General features: G+C 42.7%; 1 protein-coding gene across 4 annotated transcripts in view; it reads right to left on the bottom strand.

Moving 5' to 3' along the window:
* Positions 1-18198, bottom strand: part of CDH7 (cadherin 7) — a 110439-nt gene that overhangs the window by 37727 nt on the left and 54514 nt on the right. For all 4 annotated transcript variants that reach the window (XM_081919318.1, XM_081919319.1, XM_081919321.1 and 1 more), the window contains exon 4: positions 2645-2764. In XM_081919318.1, coding sequence (XP_081775444.1) covers positions 2645-2764 — 120 coding nt within the window. The remainder of the gene's footprint in view (positions 1-2644; positions 2765-18198) is intronic.

The raw sequence follows: 18198 nt of genomic DNA, 5'->3' as shown, positions 1-18198 counted from the left end.
ACCTGGCAGTGAGTCCCAGTAGACCCAAGGAGACTTACTTTTCAGAAGAAAAGTAGACTGCATTTTAAGGCTGAAATCCTATACACACTTAGGTAAAGGTAAAGGTACCCCTGACCATTAGGTCCAGTCGTGGCCGACTCTGGGGTTGTGGCGCTCATCTTGCTTTATTGGCCGAGGGAGCCGGCGTACAGCTTCTGGGTCATGTGGCCAGCATGACTAAGCCACTTCTGGCAAACCAGAGCAGCACATGGAAACACCGTTTACCTTCCCGCCGGAGCGGTACCTATTTATCTACTTGCATTTTGACGTGCTTTCGAACTGCTAGGTTGGCAGGAGCAGGGACTCAGCAACGGGCGCTCACCCCGTCTTGGGGATTTGAACCGCCAACCTTCTGATCGGCAAGTCCTAGGCTCTGGGGTTTAACCCACAGCGCCACCTGTGTCCCGCTATACACATTTACCTGGAAGTAAATCCCATTGACCTCAACAGGACTTACCCACCCCAATGACTGCAGCACCCTGTATCTCCCAGCTCCACTGCTGCAATCAGGCGTAAAAGAAGCCTCCAGTTGTAGACAAATCTTTTTCAAACTTAACTGTGGCACAGTTGTTTTGACTTTGAGTGTGGGGAAGGTCACAGCTGGGGACTGGATTTTGTGTGTGTGTGTGTGTGTGTGTGTGTGTAGAGAGAGAGAGAGAGAGAGAGAGAGAGAGAGAGAGAGAGAGAGAATATGTGGTGTGTGCAGCTGCAAGGTTGCTTGCCACAGTTTCTCAGGTTTCCAAATGTATCCACAGGATTAGAGGATAAGAACTGTTTTACCAAATCAGCCTAATGTCTATTGAGTTTAGCACTCCATTTCCAACAATGGCCAAGAAGATAACTTTGGAAGTAAGGACATGATGATAATTCCCTGCTGTTTGACTCCTGCATCTGATATTCAAAGATGCTGGGTCCCCCCCCCTTTATTGATTTTATGTTGCCTCATGATGGCTTCATGCTGATTTTACACTGATCCTTAGCTGATATAGTTCCTTCCTATTGATTTTTTTTTTAAGTTTTGATTGTATCTGACCGGTTGTGTTTTTTAAAGTAATAATAATTGTGAACCACCCAGAGACCATGTTTAATTGGGTGATATGTATTTTCCAAATAGCCATAATCAACAAATAATAAAAAATACTCTTCCATTTCAGTCCCATTTAGCCTTCACAGCCATTTATGTGTCTACTTATCCACAGACAGCTTTACTAGATGACAGCCTTTGCCTGCAATCTGGAGTTCAGTTAAGCTTTATTCGGATGTCCATGCTAAGATGATTCAAACTGCAGGATGCTGGACAGCAGGGCCCTGCATGCTTGCCCTGTTTGCCCCTATGACAGCCCTTTCCCATGGGGTTGGGGACACATCTGCAGCAAGGCAGTCTGCCAAGCACATGCAAACTCTCTCCAAGAACTGCAACCATGACCATGAATAGGCTTGCGGAGGGGACAAAGTGGGGCAGAGGGAGCACACAAGGTGAACACAAGGTAATAATAATAATAATAATAATAATAATAATAATAATAATAATAAATAATTTATTATTTATACCCCGCCCATCTGGCTGAGTTTCTCCAGCCACTCTGGACGGCTCCCAATCAAGTGTTAAAAACAATACAGTGTTAAATATTAAAAACTTCCCTGAACAGGGCTGCCTTCAGATGTCTTTTAAAGATAGGATAGCTGCTTATTTCCTTCACATCTGAAGGGAGGGTTTTCCACAGGGCGGGCGCCACTACCAAGAAGGCCCTCTGTCTGGTTCCCTGTAACCTCACTTCTCGCAATGAGAATAATAATAATTTGGCTGTATTTGAGGGACGATTCCAACAAATTCCACACAAAAAACGCATATGTCCCTGTGGAGATGGTAGCACTGAATCAGTGGCGCATGCCGTCCTCACATGCACTCTTTACAAAGACCTGAGGAATGAGATTATCATGCCTCTTTTATTGACCATTTTGGGTCACCCAGCCACTGCCACAGTGTCGTTTCTCCTGGCAGATCAAGAAGAGTTTAGATTTTGATATCCCACTTTATCACTACCATAAGGAGTCTCAAAGCGGCTAACAATCTCCTTTCCCTTCCTCCCCCACAACAAACACTCTGTGAGGTGAGTGAGGTTGAGAGACTTCAGAGAAGTGTGACTAGCCCAAGGTCACCCAGCAGCTGCATGTGGAGGAGCGGGGAAGTGAACCCGGTTCACCAGATTACGAGTCCACCGCTCTTAACCACTACACCACGCTGGCTTTCGTGGAGCCAGGGGAGCAGATGACTGCAAAAGTTGCAAGGTTTCTAGCTGGGGCAATCAGAATAAGGTCCACTATTTGACTGCTAATTCAGGACCCTAAACTGTGTTTTATATCATTGACTTTTTATTTTGTTCTGTGTATATCGCAATGCTTTTTGTTGCTATCGCCGATGGCTGATACAAATAAAGTTTCATTCATGCATTCATTCACAAGGTGAACATGGGCAGCCCTACTTTCTTGCATCATGGGATCACAGTGATAGTCAAATAGAGTGACCTCTGTCAGAGAACTCTGGGGGTTCTTTTCAGTTTTCCCTGATAAAAGCTGTAGATATGGGAAGTGTAAGAGCATTTACCTGTCTTTGGTTCCACAGAAAAATAAGGCTGTCCTTGAAGAATGCTGTAGACCACTCTGGCACTGTTTCCATATGTAGGGTCATCGGCATCAGTAGCTGTTACTTGTACCACGGAGGTTCCTGTGAAAATGTTCAGAGGAGTAATAATTAGTGCTATTTTTATAGAAAAAGAGGTGCTGGAACTCACCATGAACATCTCCCTCATTCTCTTAGAATGGCATTCTGGCTGGGGGAAGAAAAGCCTTGGTAACAGACTTCAACTCCCAGTATGGCTAAGATTCAGGGATGTTGACAGTTTTAGTTCAGCAACAACTCAAGGGCCATAAGTTCCCCATCTCTGTAAGAAATGGTAGTGATGGGATTAGATTATTTCTTCCATTTGCTGCTATAGAAAATGTGCCTCAGCCGCCTGCCAAGGCAACCCAGTGAATTCAGTCATCACTGGCAGGACTTGCACGAGGATCATTAAAAGTAAAGGGGCTTCTGATGTAAAATGGTAGCTGCAATTTAAATGACTTCTGCTACCCCCCAGAAACAGTTGATCCTCTAAAAATAGAGAGGCGCTGAGCTTTTAATAAGCCTTTAAACCTATTTTCTTGCCGTTAAATTTTTTCCACCCTCTGCTAAAAGTGCTGATTTGATCGACTTTTAATGATCTCGGTGCTCCATGACTCCACAGGGAGATGAGAACAGGATGGCATGAAAAAGCTTTCCTCAAGTCACCTGTGTGTCAAGGTGACTTGCCCCAGACCATGACTGGAGTGAGGTGGTTGTTAATTTGCTGTGAACACTTAACCTTTGGCCTCTCTGATGAGATTACAAACAAGGCAATCCTTGACTAGAAGTAATTCACTATGTAAACATTTATTTACTCAGAAATTGACTTGTGCTACCAGCTTCATTATAAAGGTACGGCTGTGAATTTTTCTAGAAGGGAACCAGAGAGTTGTCATTCTAAACACAATATTGATCTTTCACACCGTGCAGAAAAAGGTTTTGTTCTCTCTGAAAACCCATATGCCTAATCTGAAGCAGTAAATCGTTAATAATAATAAAAAATGTTAAGTTTATAATAAAAATATACTTTCACTGCCCTTTGGTGAGTAATGAAATTGGAAAACATAAAAAAGCTCTTACATTTGGAAATTGTTGTATCTAGTTTTCTTGCTTAATAAGGGCTTCCTCATATATTACACTATAAACGTAATTGCATATGCCAGCACATGTACAATGTTCAATAAAAGTATTCCCATATGTGTGTAGATTTCGACAAATCACATTAACTTATGCATGCAGACTTTTCGGTAAGAATTTTCCATGGTTTTTGGTCATGTAATGCAGTAGTGTTTCCAGGTTTGGGGGGTGGGGATGGGTAAAAATGGTCTCAGTGACCAATAAAGTATTCCTCTGATTTTGCTCATTAACATAGTTAAAGAAGGGGGTCTGCTCAATATTCTAGGTGGCAAGGTTACATTAAAGTAATATGTTTGAATGCTGAATGTTTAAATGGAAGTCTAGAGACAATGGATAAAACAAACACCATTAGCTGTACTACTGGATAAATATTTAATGCTTATTGTATTTGTTTAAAAAGCAATAAAAAAAATTGTTTGTTTTTAAAGATAAGCCTCAGGAAAATAAAGTAATCATTGCCTCCTTTAAGGTCAAGTACTGGATGGGTCAAATATCCCAAATCAGTCTACAATGAAAGAACTGCTAATCCACAGCAACCATGGTTCCCCATCTCAACACAAATTAGCACAGGCTTCATTCTGAAGCCCTTACCTTCATTCCAAATGCCTTAAAGATTCTGAAATCCAAAGAATTGTACACCTATTTAAATAGGATACTAAATAGGATATTAAAATTTCATAATGGATGTAGCTCTAAGCCAATTTAACAAGTTTATGAAAGTCATGTCCTGGTCTGATTCTCTAATTAATGGACGGCTCACAATATAATTTAGTAAATAGCCAGGACTGCTTATGCTTTATTGTGCAAATGTGTCTAATTGTATTAACTTCACTAGCAAGGCTCTTATCACTGCCAGCAGCACAGGAAGTACATGATGCTTTTTCCTCTTTCAAAGAAAATGGGGAATGGGAATGAGGAAAGCTCAGCTCTGAAGGGAAGAACTTGCTGAATGACCTTGATCTGAGGAATATGTGTTTCTCAAGGAGAGGGTGACGCCTTATTTATTGACATCTGCTACTGCAGTGTTGTTGTTGTTGTTGTTGTTAAAATGTTCACCCTGCCTAATTTTCAAAGACACTCAAGGTGTTTTGCAATCCAAAGCACTTCCCCCTGCATGTCACAAATATGGACATCAAAGCGAAGCCCCTATAACAAGACCCAAAAAAGCCATTGAAACGGTGACATGCAACCAGCAAAAATAAAGCAATCTGGTAACACTCCTCAATTGGTAAGGCATGCCACAAGAGAAAAGATCTGGCCCTGATTTTTTCCAGTCAAGCTCCTGCCATCAAGGGATATAGAGCAGGGTTTCAGACGTTGACTGTAGTTTGTGGAGAGGAATCTACAGAAAGAGGTGGTCCTTGAGGTGCACAGATCCCACGTCATTGGGGTCCCAAGATTATACAGGACACCTGAAGAATTCAGAACACATTAGAGGGAAGCACTACTGAAGTTCCGAAGAATAGCAGCAATTCCCTGGTATGACCTGTGTTCAAAACTTGTGTGAAAATTATTTTGAAATAAGTGCAAAGATTTATGACAATGTGACAAAAAACCTCTCCCAATGAGCACTGGCAAACATGCTTTTCTCCAGAGTGTGCATAATATGCAACGAGTCCCAAGCTTAGCAATATCAAATGCACTCTCATGTTATCCTGGCAGTTTAAGTACCTCTGAGTACTCAAGTTTGATTTATTCTGAGCATGTCCAGAATGTCCCTTCCCAAAGACTGTAGCCTTTAAACATGTACAAAATGTTTGTTCCTTTACAAGATTATCTAACTTCTTTAAAAGGGGGTGGGGTAAGGATATAAGGTCCTTTTTTTTAGTATATGCAGAATGTTTCTCCCCTCTGATAGAAAACACCTCTTTAAAAGATCTAAGAGTGGGTACATCAGAGCATATCCAGAGTGTCCCCAATGAAGGTTTATATATTTATTTATTCTAAAAAGCAGTGATAGCATGTAATACTTTATTATTACTATTTTGGCTTGGAACTCTCCCATTCTGGGAACTGGACAAGAAAATGCAAATCTATCTAAGCCAGCAAAATTGTGACTTTTTAAACTGGATCTATTTATTTGCTATATTCTCTGTAGTGATCATGGTAAGGGGCTCTATACTGTGAAGCTACTAAAGCTCATTCAATTCATTCTTTTGAATACCTGTGTTGTCATGTTGAAATGTACAATCTCTCCAGGAAGTGCTAACTGAACTCTCAAGACCTGCACTTACTGACAGCAATCCTTACAAATTCCTCCCGTAGTAAGCTCTATGTTTACTGCTGATCATTCTTAAGGGAACCACAGAATCATACATAACTGCAATGACAGTTTCTGTAAGCCCACTAGGGGTGGCTTGTAAATCCTGCTGGCTTGCTAATGCCAGGTGTTTCTCTTGCAGACAATATTATGGATGAAGCCAGTACAGTTGCTAAACTCCAGGGGTCAAATAAAAAAATGGAGTTACTAAAATATCTTTTGATTGCACAAACCTCTTTGCATGATACATGTGGGAAATACGGATTTTCTACACAGAAAATGTGGAAGGTGATGATTTAAATGTAAATCTAAAACAAGTGCAATGCTTGGGGAGGTCTTGAGTGAACCTCTTCTAGACACAAGGGAACATAAGAAGAGCCTACTGGATGAGGCCAATGGCCCATCTAAGTCCAGCATCCTGCTCTAATAGTGGCCAATCAGATGCCAGTAGGAAACAAGCAAGCAGGATTTGAGTACAACGGCAAGAGGGGAAAGGAAAATTGTATGGCGCTGTCCAACAGATTCAGCAGTAAGCCAGAGGAAGGTGCTGAAATGTGGAAAATATTCACAATCAGGCCCTACCCAATGACTGGCTCATTTAAACATTGGGGTTTCCCCCCCCCCCCCAGCTATGTAGGAGTTGTTCATAGAAAAGTTGCTCCCACATATACAAGGGAAACTGGAACACAAAATGTCCCCAGAAGAATGATCAAATGCTGTAGGATGGAAGGCAGGGGAAAGGAGTAAACTAGCCCAGCCTACTCCCTTCTCTGATGCTCTTCTTGAAGGATCATCAAGCTATTCTTGCTCAGCAGCTTCCAATTCTTGTCATGAGTGGTGACCTGTATTGCACAGCATGCAGAATTTGAAAAGAGCCACAGACATTGCTAAAGGCCAGGGGTGGGGAACCTGTGGCCTTGTGGAAACTGTTTGATGCCAACTTCCATCACTAACAAATCCGTAGGGCCCCCAGTTCACAGAAGCACCATCCTGCATTCCTATAGCACCTTCCTATATGCATTCCTATAGCACCTTTCTACCAGGGGATTTACCCCATCAGAGATTATCAGATCAAGGACTACAAAGACTACAATAAGCATTAACATAACACAGACAAAAAATAAGTTATAACAAGTAAAAACAGTCAGAGATTCAGGCTGCAAGTCTCAGGTACATAAGTATAGGAATTCGATGGAACTTACTTCTGAGTTGATAAGTGGTTAGGAAATGAAGAGTTTCAATGCCTAAACAGCTCGTTTGTCTCTCACCAGTGCTATTTTCCACTATCATTTTTACTATACTTTCAACAGGCAACCTTGCAACCTTCATTTTACCTTCTCACAATAATCCAGTTGCAGTGATATTATGCCAAGGTCACATGAGCAGACCACTCCATACTGATTTGTATGTGTCTGCATATCACATGGAGGGGAACTGCTTTTGATCAACAATCTTCCCAAATGCATTCTGAGGTGGAACAAGTATGAGAGAAGACTATAACATGGAAGTGTGTGCAGGGAGAGAAGCTATTTTAGAAAGGTGATACTTATGGATCACCCTCCACGATAAAGTGTGTAGGTCTGCACACTTGTTAGGAAGTCAAAACACACAACTCAGTGCAGGGAGACTATATTACTTTGCTTTCCCACTCTGTCTCGGGGGAGTAGAAATATGCTTGTGCACCATTGCTCACAGCATGCCAAGCAACTGTTGCAAAGTTCATCAGGTCTTGTTTTAGCCAGTACTACTGAACCAGATTAATTTGGAATCCTAGATTAGTTGGTCATGAACAATCAGTAAATCCAAACTATTCACATGCACACACACAACACAAAATAAGCAGCACAAACAACTATTAATATTCCTAATATAGACAACTCTAAACAAAGGATATAGCAAAGGATATATACATACATTCAACAATAAGCCTACTACAGAAATCCCTGCACATATCAATATCCTTTCCCTGGGCTGTGACAGATTATTTTCCACTGTGAGAAGTGAGTTTTGCACAGTGATAATTGGCTGGCCCTTGTGTCAATCACAAAGCAATGCCCACATTTGCAATAAGCATGATACTAATTGATGGGTCGTTCTGTCATTCATTGGGAAACACACATACATTCCCCTTGTGTCATTACAACAGCAAAGTTAAGGGAAAGCTGAACCAGCTCCGCAACATAACTCTCTGCACATTCTTCTCTTCTATGTGATTCTGCACAGATGTGGGGCAGATACATCCCTCCCTCTCCTTCAGAGAAGCACCATCACTGACGCATAACTTTTCCTGGAAAAGTTCCACTGATTTTTTTTTAAAAAATGTGTTGCAAAGTCACAATTTGCATAATGTGAGAACTGGCACAAACTATGCACCCTTTCTCGAAAGGGACGTGGGTGGCGCTGTGGGTTAAACCACAGAGCCTAGGACTTGCCGATCAGAAGGTCGGCGGCTCGAATCCCCGTGACAGGGTGAGCTCCCGTTGCTCAGTCCCTGCTCCTGCCAACCTAGCATTTCAAAAACACGTCAAAGTGCAAGTAGATAAATAGGTATCACTCTGGCGGGAAGGTAAACGGCATTTCCGTGCGCTGCTCTGGTTCGCCAGACCCACATGACCCAGAAGCTGCACGCCAGCTCCCTCGGCCAATAAAGCGAGATGAGCGCTGCAACCCCAGAGTCGGTCATGACTGGACCTAATGGTCAGGGGTCCCTTTACCTTTTATGGACCCTTTCTATGTCTTTAACTGAGCAGTTCATGTGAGCTTATCACGTAAAGAGCTAAGGCTGCAATCCTATAAACACTTACCACTGAATGCCACTGAACTCAATGAGGCGTATTTCTGTGTCAATATGCATATGATTGTGCTGTCAACAACCTATTCTGCATTATTATTATTATTATTATTATTATTATTATTATTATTATTATTATTTTAAAAAACCCTGGGATGTGGCTCACCATCCTTTTTTGGCATTGTAGAAAAGAAGAAGGTAGAACCTTATATTTTTACTCCCCAGCCCTCAGTATTTTTACATGGTTCAGAAGCATGAATTTATCACATGCATGAAGTGGTTTGGTTCTATTTAAAAACTTGTAGTTGACATACCACTTCAGTGGAGCACTGAATAAGAAGTGAACTTCAGCATGTTATCCACACATACAGAAACCAACATACATATTTACTGAAGGTGAGGCAGTCATCAAACATTGCTTTTTGTACAGAAATCACTTATACACAGGGATAAACTGTCACATATGATAGTTGTACACTGGAAGTGGTAGGGTGAAGGGCAAGGAGGCCAGCAGTAGGTGCAGCCAGAGCTAGTGACAGGAAGAATAAGAGCCAATGAGAGGCAGAGCCAACTAATTCTACTTTTATCCCTATTGTCCTCCATGCTGAATTGTAAATGGGAAACAACAAGACAAAGGAACTGGAAGCTGACAGACACTTCCACCCTGCTAAACTGGCTGTTATGCAGGAAGGCAGACAGCTGAGGGTTGGCTAAGAGCAGACTTAAGTTGGTGGGAAAGTGTCTTGTTTGCCCTAATGGGCCAGCCTCCAAGTTACATACAGTTAAGTTTGGGAAGCCACAGTTAGTCATGGCTGTTTGTCATTTTAATAACTGAAGCGGTACTTGTTGTTTAGGCCTTTAATCGTGTCCGACTCTTCGTGACCCCATGCACCAGAGCACGACAGGCACTCCTGTCTTCCACTGCCTCCTGCAGTTTGGTCAAACTCATGCTGGTAGCTTCGAGAACACTGTCCCACCATCTCGTCCTCTGTCGTCTCCTTCTCCTTGTGCCCTCAATCTTTCCCAATACCAGGGTCTTTTCCAGGGAGTCTTCTCTTCTCATGAGGTGGCCAAAGTATTGGAGCCTCAGATTCAGGATCTGTCCTTCCAGTGAGCACTCAGGACTGATTTCCTTCAGAATGGATAGGTTTGATCTTCTTGCAGTCCATGGGACTCTCAAGAGTCTCCTCCAGCATCAGTTCTTCAGCAATCAGCCTTCTTTATGGTACAGCTCTCACTTCAATACATCACTACTGGGAAAACCATAGCTTTAACTATACAGACCTTTGTTGGCAAGGTGATGTCTCTGCTTTTTAAGGTGCTGTCTAGGTTTGTCATTGCTTTTCTCCCAAGAAGCAGCCGTCTTTTAATTTCGTGACTACTGTCACCATCTGCAGTGATCATGGAGCCCAAGAAAGTAAAATCTCTCACTGCCTCCATTTCTTCCCCTTCTATTTGCCAGGAGGTGATGGGACCAGTGGCCATGATCTTAGTTTTTTTGATGTTGAGCTTCAGACCATATATTGCAGTCTCATCTTTCACCCTCATTAAAAGGTTCTTTAATTCCTCCTCACTTTCTGCCATCAAGGTTGTGTCATCTGCATATCTGAGGTTGTTGATATTTCTTCCGGCAATCTTAATTCCGGCTTGGGATTCATCCAGCCCAGCCTTTCTCATGATGAATTCTGCATATAAGTTAAATAAGCAGGGAGACAATATACAGCCTTGTTGTACTCCTTTCCCAATTTTGAACCAATCAGTTGTTCTGTATCCAGTTCTAACTGTAGCTTCTTGTCCCACATAGAGATTTTTCAGGAGACAGATAAGGTGATCAGGCACTCCCATTTCTTTAAGAACTTGCCATAGTTTGCTGTAGTTGACACAGTAAAAGGCTTTTGCATAGTCAATGAAGCAGAAGTAGATGTTTCTCTGGAACTCTCTGGCTTTCTCCATAATCCAGCGCATGTTTGCAATTTGGTCTCTGGTTCCTCTGTCCCTTCAAAATCCAGCTTGCACTTCTGGGAGTTCTTGGTCCACATACTGCTTGAGCCTTCCTTGTAGAATTTTAAGCATAACCTTGCTAGCATATGAAATGAGTGCAATTGTGCAGTAGTTAGAGCATTCTTTGGCACTGCCCTTCTTTGGGATTGGGATGTAGACTGATCTTCTCCAATCCTCTGGCCACTGCTGAGTTTTCCAAACTTGCTGGCATATTGAGTGAAGCGGTACTTAAGCATACTTAATTTTCTCTTAGTTGTATCCAAGTGCTGACTCTTCATCATGGAAAAGTTATCTCATAGCCAATCACCATACTTACACAAAATGTATATTTGTGATTGTAGATATTGCATATTTTATTTATCTCCTTTATGAGTGGCTTTCTGTGAAACATACCAAGCTGATTTAACAATTTAAAACATATATAAAAATAATTTCAAATCCAATGCAGACTGGGATAAGAATCTCCACTTCAAACGCTTGCTAAAAAGAAAAGAAAACATTCAACAGGCCCCCAAAAGACAATAGAATTGGTGCTTGTCTGATATGTCATGGGAAGGAGTTCCAAAGGGTAACTACTGCCACACTAACGGCCAAATTCTGACAATCTATGGAATGGACATTCTGGTGAGATAATGACTGTGGGAGGCTCTGTCCTGCAGAGCACAGTAATCAGGTGGGTATATAAGGGGTGAGACAATCTTTTAGGTAATCCTTTAGCTAACCCAGTGCCTTGGATTTAGCCTGGAAGCTAATTGGCAGCCAGTGAAATGCTTTCAGCAGTGGTGTAACATGGTAGCAATTTGCTGTCCCAGTGAGTTGTCAAGACTCTGCATTTTGCAGTAGCTGCAGCTTTTGGACCAACCTTAGGGCCTGTACCATATAGTGTGAATGGCAATAATCCAATATTGAGATTACAGTTGCATGGATGACAGTAGTCAGTCTATCCCAGTCGAGAAACAACCATAGCTGTTTATCATTTGAAGCTGGTCAACAGGCACTTCTAGCTACTAAGGTCACCTGGAGTTCTAGTGACAGGGATAGATCCAGGAGCACCCTAACGTACAACCAGCTGCTTCATGGGAGTACATGGGAAGTACACCACCATCCAAAGAAGACAACTGAATCTCTCACCCACAGAACCTTCATCTTGCCTAGATTCAGACTTGACCCTCATCCAGCCTATCACCAAGTCCAGGCAATGGCCCAAGGCTTCCAAGGCCTCTCCTTATTTAGACACTACAGAGATGTGCAGATGTTACAGTATAGTGATGACAGTTCACCCCAAATCTCATAATAACGAAGGCTGCAACTAGATGTTAAATAGCCACAAGAGCTACGGAGCCAAAAGATGATCTTACCTGAAACCAACCCCAGAGATAGGACTTGAACCACTGTAAAACAGTGCCCATTATCTCTTTCACTGAGTCAGTTCAGGAGGATGCTATAGTCAACGGTATCAAAAGCTGCTGAAAGATCAAGAATGATAGGTTGGCACATATACCCATACTTCTTTCTTCTGATAAAGGTCACCCTGATTCAGTCAAGGTCAAGACTCATTCAGTCACCATTCTAACCATTCCAATCTATCTTGTTGCTTATTTTACATGGGATAAAATCAAAAATTAATTCCAGAACAAACATACATGCATTTTGTCACAGCTTTCAGTTCCATCTGCTCATTTCTGTCTTTTTTGGTGTCAGGGTTACACCAGCATCTGTTTCAATTAATGAACCACAGTGCACATATATGGTGATGGAAACATACATAACATTCCATCAACATTTCTTTAAAACACATTATTATATTCTAATACATCACTGCAACCTTCCTCCAAAGAGTTCAGGGCATGCATAGTGACCCCCACTTTTATTCTCACATCAACCCTGTGAGGTAGAGTTTAGGTTGAGAGAATGTGATCAATCCAAGATGACCCAGAAAGCCTTGTCTAGTATTTAATTAATTTGCAAAGATATTTAGGTGCATTGAGAACTTGGAATGTGGAAGGGGGGAAGGGGAAAGAGAGAGACATGATGAAAAAGAAAATAAGGCAAACTGTCCATGCACAGCAGTCTTTACAGATAGAATTGTTTATTTTTAAATGGAAGAATAGTGGATTGCTAATGCACTGCTGCCATGCTGCAAACAAGATCAGAAAATCTGGACCAAAAAAACTGGGGAGAATTTAGTAATCATCTCTATAAGATTGGTAGTTTTCATGCTTTCATAATTTATTTTGGCTGAAAATTATTTTTGCTATGCTTAATGGCTAATTAATAAAATCCTTGCCATGGATATAATTTTAAACAAAATAGGAGGTAGATACTTTGTTTCCCCTTAATATTTCATAAATGCTGTAGATGTTTAATTAGAAACCGTGTCTTATAAATAAACTATGAATCAATGTGACTATGTAAGATAAATGCCACACAAGCAGTTCATGGTACTAAATCCTTAATCCAATATTAATGCAGTATTAAATATTACTCCACTGGTAACCCCAAAGGCATTTAAATATACCATTCCAAGAAGCTTGAAGTGGATTTAATTTGCCGTAGTATACAAGGCCCATGCACCACATATAATCCCACTTAAACCTTATTTTCTGGTGATTTATACACCTTTTGCTGCTCCTTTGTACAGGAATTAATTTCCCTCTGTTTTACCATCTGAACAAGAATATACACTGTGAAGGAATAACTTGTATGTACGACAGAACAAATAAAGTAGTCTGCCATATATAACCATAGTAAACTGTTAGCATCATAAATCAGGGAAAGGATGTGTCTCCAATTATCTATAAAAGTAACTTCCATCTAGCTGCACCACACAGCTTAAATGAATCTTCTCTGAAAAGCCCACTGATTTCAAGTTCTAATCATTCTCCAAAACAAAGACATCTGCTAGGATTATACAAGAAGCTACATAGGGGCTTTTGTCCAAATGGCTTAATTACCACCTACTTTCAAACATTGTTTATGAAGGAGTCAAGCTTCTTTTACTTTACACTTACTTTGAATGTGACATGGTTGGCTGTCTCCACAGGATTTCCCACTCCAGTTCCTGCATGTGTAAAATCTTCAGTCTGCACAACTGCCTTTAACACCATGGCTAGCATCACGCGAGGATTACCTGGGTACTCGAAGAGTACATTGCCTGTGCGGTTGTTAGCCACAGGGCACAAGGCCTTAAGCATTCACTGGCACAGGATCAAACATACAAGGCAGTCTCAGATATTGATTTATTTCAAAGAGGAAGAGAAAATGCAAGGAAGTGAGCCAAACACACACAAACACAAATGAAGAAGAGCTGAGCCTCAAGCAGATATGCTTAGGATATTCCTGAGTGAAATATCTGTGCTGTACTAGAATAAGAGACATGACCTTTACTGCACTAGCTTGAGGCCTGCCTCTTCCCTCATTGATTTGAAAGAGTGTCAACAACTCCCAGAAAGAGGAGAAGATCATATCTCACTGCACTTTCATCCCTCCCCTCAATGAAAATAAGAGAAGAAGAAGGAGAAGAAGAGGAGGAGGAGTTTGGATTTGATACCCCGCTTTATCACTACCTGAAGGAGTCTCAAAGTGGCTAACATTCTCCTTTCCCTTCCTCTCCCACAACAAACACTCTGTGAGGTGGGTGAGGCTGAGAGACTTCAGGGAAGTGTGACTAGCCCAAGGTCACCCATCAGCTGCATGTGGAGGAGCAGAGACGCTAACCCAGTTCACCAGATTACGAGTCTACCACTCTTAACCACTACACCACACTGGCTCTGTTGGGCAAAAAGGGCCACATTTATTAAATACATTATTAATATTATTAATATACTGCCCTATACCCGGAGGTCTCAGGGCAGTTCACAGAATAAAATCAAAATATAAAACTACAAAATACATAATAAAAAACAACAAGTCAATAACCCCCCCCCCAAAAAACCACATTTTAAAAGGGCATAGGATGCCAATCAAATCAATCAAAGGCCTGGTTAAAAAGGAACATTTTTGCCTGGTGCCTACAGGTGTATAATGAAGATGGCAGGCGAACTTCCCTGGGGAGAGCATTCCACAGATGGGGAGCCATTACAGAGAAGGCCCATTCTCGTGTTGCCACCCTCTGGACTTCTTGAGGAGGAGGCTCATGAAGAAGGGCCTCAGACCAGGTAGGTTCATATGGAAAGAGGCAGTCCTTGAGGTACTGCGGTCCTGAGCTGTTTAAGGTTTTATAGGTCAAAATTGGGCCCAGAATCTAAGTGGTAGCCAGTGCAGTTGAACCAGGGTCTGTGTAATATGCTCAAACTGTCTTGTTCCAGTGAGCATGGATGTTAAAATCCCCTAGGACAACCAAACTAGGTGTCTCCAGGAGAACATCCGCCACGACCTGAAGCAGCTCGGACAGGGAATCCTTGGTGCAGCGGGGAGGTTGGTACACCAAAAGGAATCCTGTACCGCCCCTATTGCCCAACTTCCAGAACATGCACTCAGAGAACTGGGTCTTTCCAATAGGATGCCTGGTGCAAACTAATGACTTCCTAAAAATCACTGCCACCCCCCCTCCCCACCCACAAGGCCTGGGTTGCTGTGCATAAGAGAAACCTGGTGGACAAGCAGCGGCAAGGACAGGCCCATCTGCTTCATCCAACCAAGTCTCTGTCACACATGCCAGGAAACATCCTCCATCCACGATCAAGTCATGGATCACAATGATTTTATGGATCACTAACCTGGTATTGCACAGCAGCACCTTCAGGTCATGTGAGTATCCCTTGCTGATTCCAGTATCCGTCCAGTCAGGACCAGACCTGGAGGCAGGGATAGTCCTCAGACAACGACTAAGCCTGCTTCCTCGGTAATGACATGGTCTGGTCTTAGCGTAACTCCTCCTCCTACCCATGATCACTGAGATCGGTTGTCCCAGTACATCCCCCCCTGTGGAACCTGCCCCAACCATTTTGTTTGCTGGGACCCACTCCCAGGCAGCCCTGACCCCTCCCCTTAAAATCAAATTAAAACCTATACAAAAAAAAACTAACAGAATAATAAAACTATAAAAAACAGAAAGTTACAAACACAACATAATTAAAATTAAACATATTCCCACAACCAACTAAACACCCACCCCACCCCACACACCCGAGGCCTCCCTGGAGCCCCATAGGTTGCAGAGGTGAGTATGGGGCCCGCCCCCAGGCCCAAGGTGGAGAATGGGCTTCCAGGGGGAGCAGTCCTCCCCACAAACTCACGGCAAAGCGGCAGCAGCAATGTCCCGAGGCCTCCTTGGAGCCTTATATGCTGTGGTGGAGTATGGGCCCGCCCCCAGGCCCAAGGTGGAAAATGGGCTTCCAGGGGGAGCGGTCCTCCCCAAGACTCACTGGCAAAGCGGCAAAGTGGTACTTACAAAACTATTCACAGTTTTGCTTATGGCAATGGAAGACCATCAAACACCTATCTGATTGCAGAATCATAGAATCATAGAGTTGGAAGAGACCACAAGGGCCATTGAGTTCAACCCCCTGCCAAGCAGGAAACACCATCAGAGCACTTCTGACATATGGTTGTCAAGCCTCTGCTTAAAGATCTCCAAAGAAGGAGACTCCACCACACTCCTTGGCAGCAAATTCCACTGTCAAACAGCTCTTACTGTCAGGAAGTTCTTCCTAATGTTTAGGTGGAATCTTCTTTCTTGTAGTTTGGATCCATTGCTCCGTGTCTGCTTCTCTGGAGCAGCAGAAAACAACCTCTCTCCCTCCTCTATGTGACATCCTTTTATATATTTGAACATGGCTATCATATCACCCCTTAACCTCCTCTTCTCCAGGCTAAACATGCCCAGCTCCCTTAGCCGTTCCTCATAAGGCATCGTTTCCAGGCCTTTGACCATTTTGGTTGCCCTCCTCTGGACACGGTCCAGTTTGTCAGTGTCCTTCTTGAACTATGGTGCCCAGAACTGGACACAGTACTCCAAGTGAGGTCTGACCAGAGCAGAATACAGTGGCACTATTACTTCCCTTGATCTAGATGCTATACTCCTATTGATGCAGCCCAGAATTGCATTGGCTGCCGCGTCACACTGTTGGCTCATGTCAAGTTTGTGGTCAACCAAGACTCCTAGATCCTTTTCACATGTACTGTTCTCAAGCCAGGTGTCACCCATCTTGTATTTGTGCCTCTCATTTTTTTTTGCCCAAGTGCAATACTTTACATTTCTCCCTGTTAAAATTCATCTTGTTTGTTTTGGCCCAGTTCTCTAATCTGTCAAGGTCATTTTGAAGTGTGATCCTGTGCTCTGGGGTGTTAGCCACCCCTCCCAGTTTGGTGTCATCTGCAAATTTGATCAGGATGCCCTTGAGTCCATTATCCAAGCCGTTGATAAAGATGTTGAATAAGACCGGGCCCAAGACAGATCCCTGTGGCACCCCACTAGTCACTCTTCTCCAGGATGAAGAGGAACCATTGATGAGCACCCTTTGGGTTCGGTCAGTCAGCCAGTTACAAATCCACTGAGTGGTAGCATAGTCAAGACTGCATTTTACCAGCTTCTTTACAAGAATATCATGGGGCACCTTGTCAAATGCCTTGCTGAAATCAAGGTAGGCTACAACCACTGCATTCCCTTCATCTACCAGGGTTGTAATTCTGTCAAAAAATGAGATCAGGTTAGTCTGACATGACTTATTTTTCAGAAATCCATGCTGACTATTGGTGATCACAGCATTCCTTTCTAGGTGCTTACAGACTGTTTGCTTAATGATCTGCTCCAGAATCTTCCCTGGTATTGATGTCAGACTGACTGGGCGGTAATTATTTGGGTCCTCTCTTTTCCCCTTTTTGAAAATAGGGACAACATTTCCCCTCCTCCAGTCTGCCGGGACTTCGCCTGTTCTCCAGGAATTCTCAAAGATGACTGCCAGTGGTTCTGAGATCACATCTGCCAGTTCTTTTAATACTCTTGGATACAGTTCATCTGGCCCTGGAGACTTGAATACATCTAAACTAGCCAAGTATTCTTGTACTATCTCCTTAGTTATTCTGGGCTGTGTTTCCTTTGCTGAATCATTTGCTCCAAATTCTTCAGGTCGGGCATTGTTTTCTTTATCGGAGAAGACTGAGGCATTGAGCAGTTCAGCCCTTTCTGTGTCCCCTGTTTGCATTTCACCATCTTCTCCTCTGAGTGACCCCACTGTTTCTTTGTTCTTCCTTTTGCTACAAACATACCCATAAAAGCCTTTTCTGTTGCTTTTAACCTCTCTAGCAAGCCTGAGTTCATTCTGTGCTTTAGCTTTTCTGACTTTGCATCTACACGTGCTGGCTATT

The sequence above is a fragment of the Podarcis melisellensis genome (assembly GCF_964234715.1).
Source record: "Podarcis melisellensis genome assembly, chromosome: 7".
In the NCBI taxonomy this organism is placed as follows: domain Eukaryota; kingdom Metazoa; phylum Chordata; class Lepidosauria; order Squamata; family Lacertidae; genus Podarcis; species Podarcis melisellensis.
The sequence above is the reverse complement of the archived record's forward strand: the minus strand, read 5'-3'. Positions and strand labels throughout refer to the sequence as shown.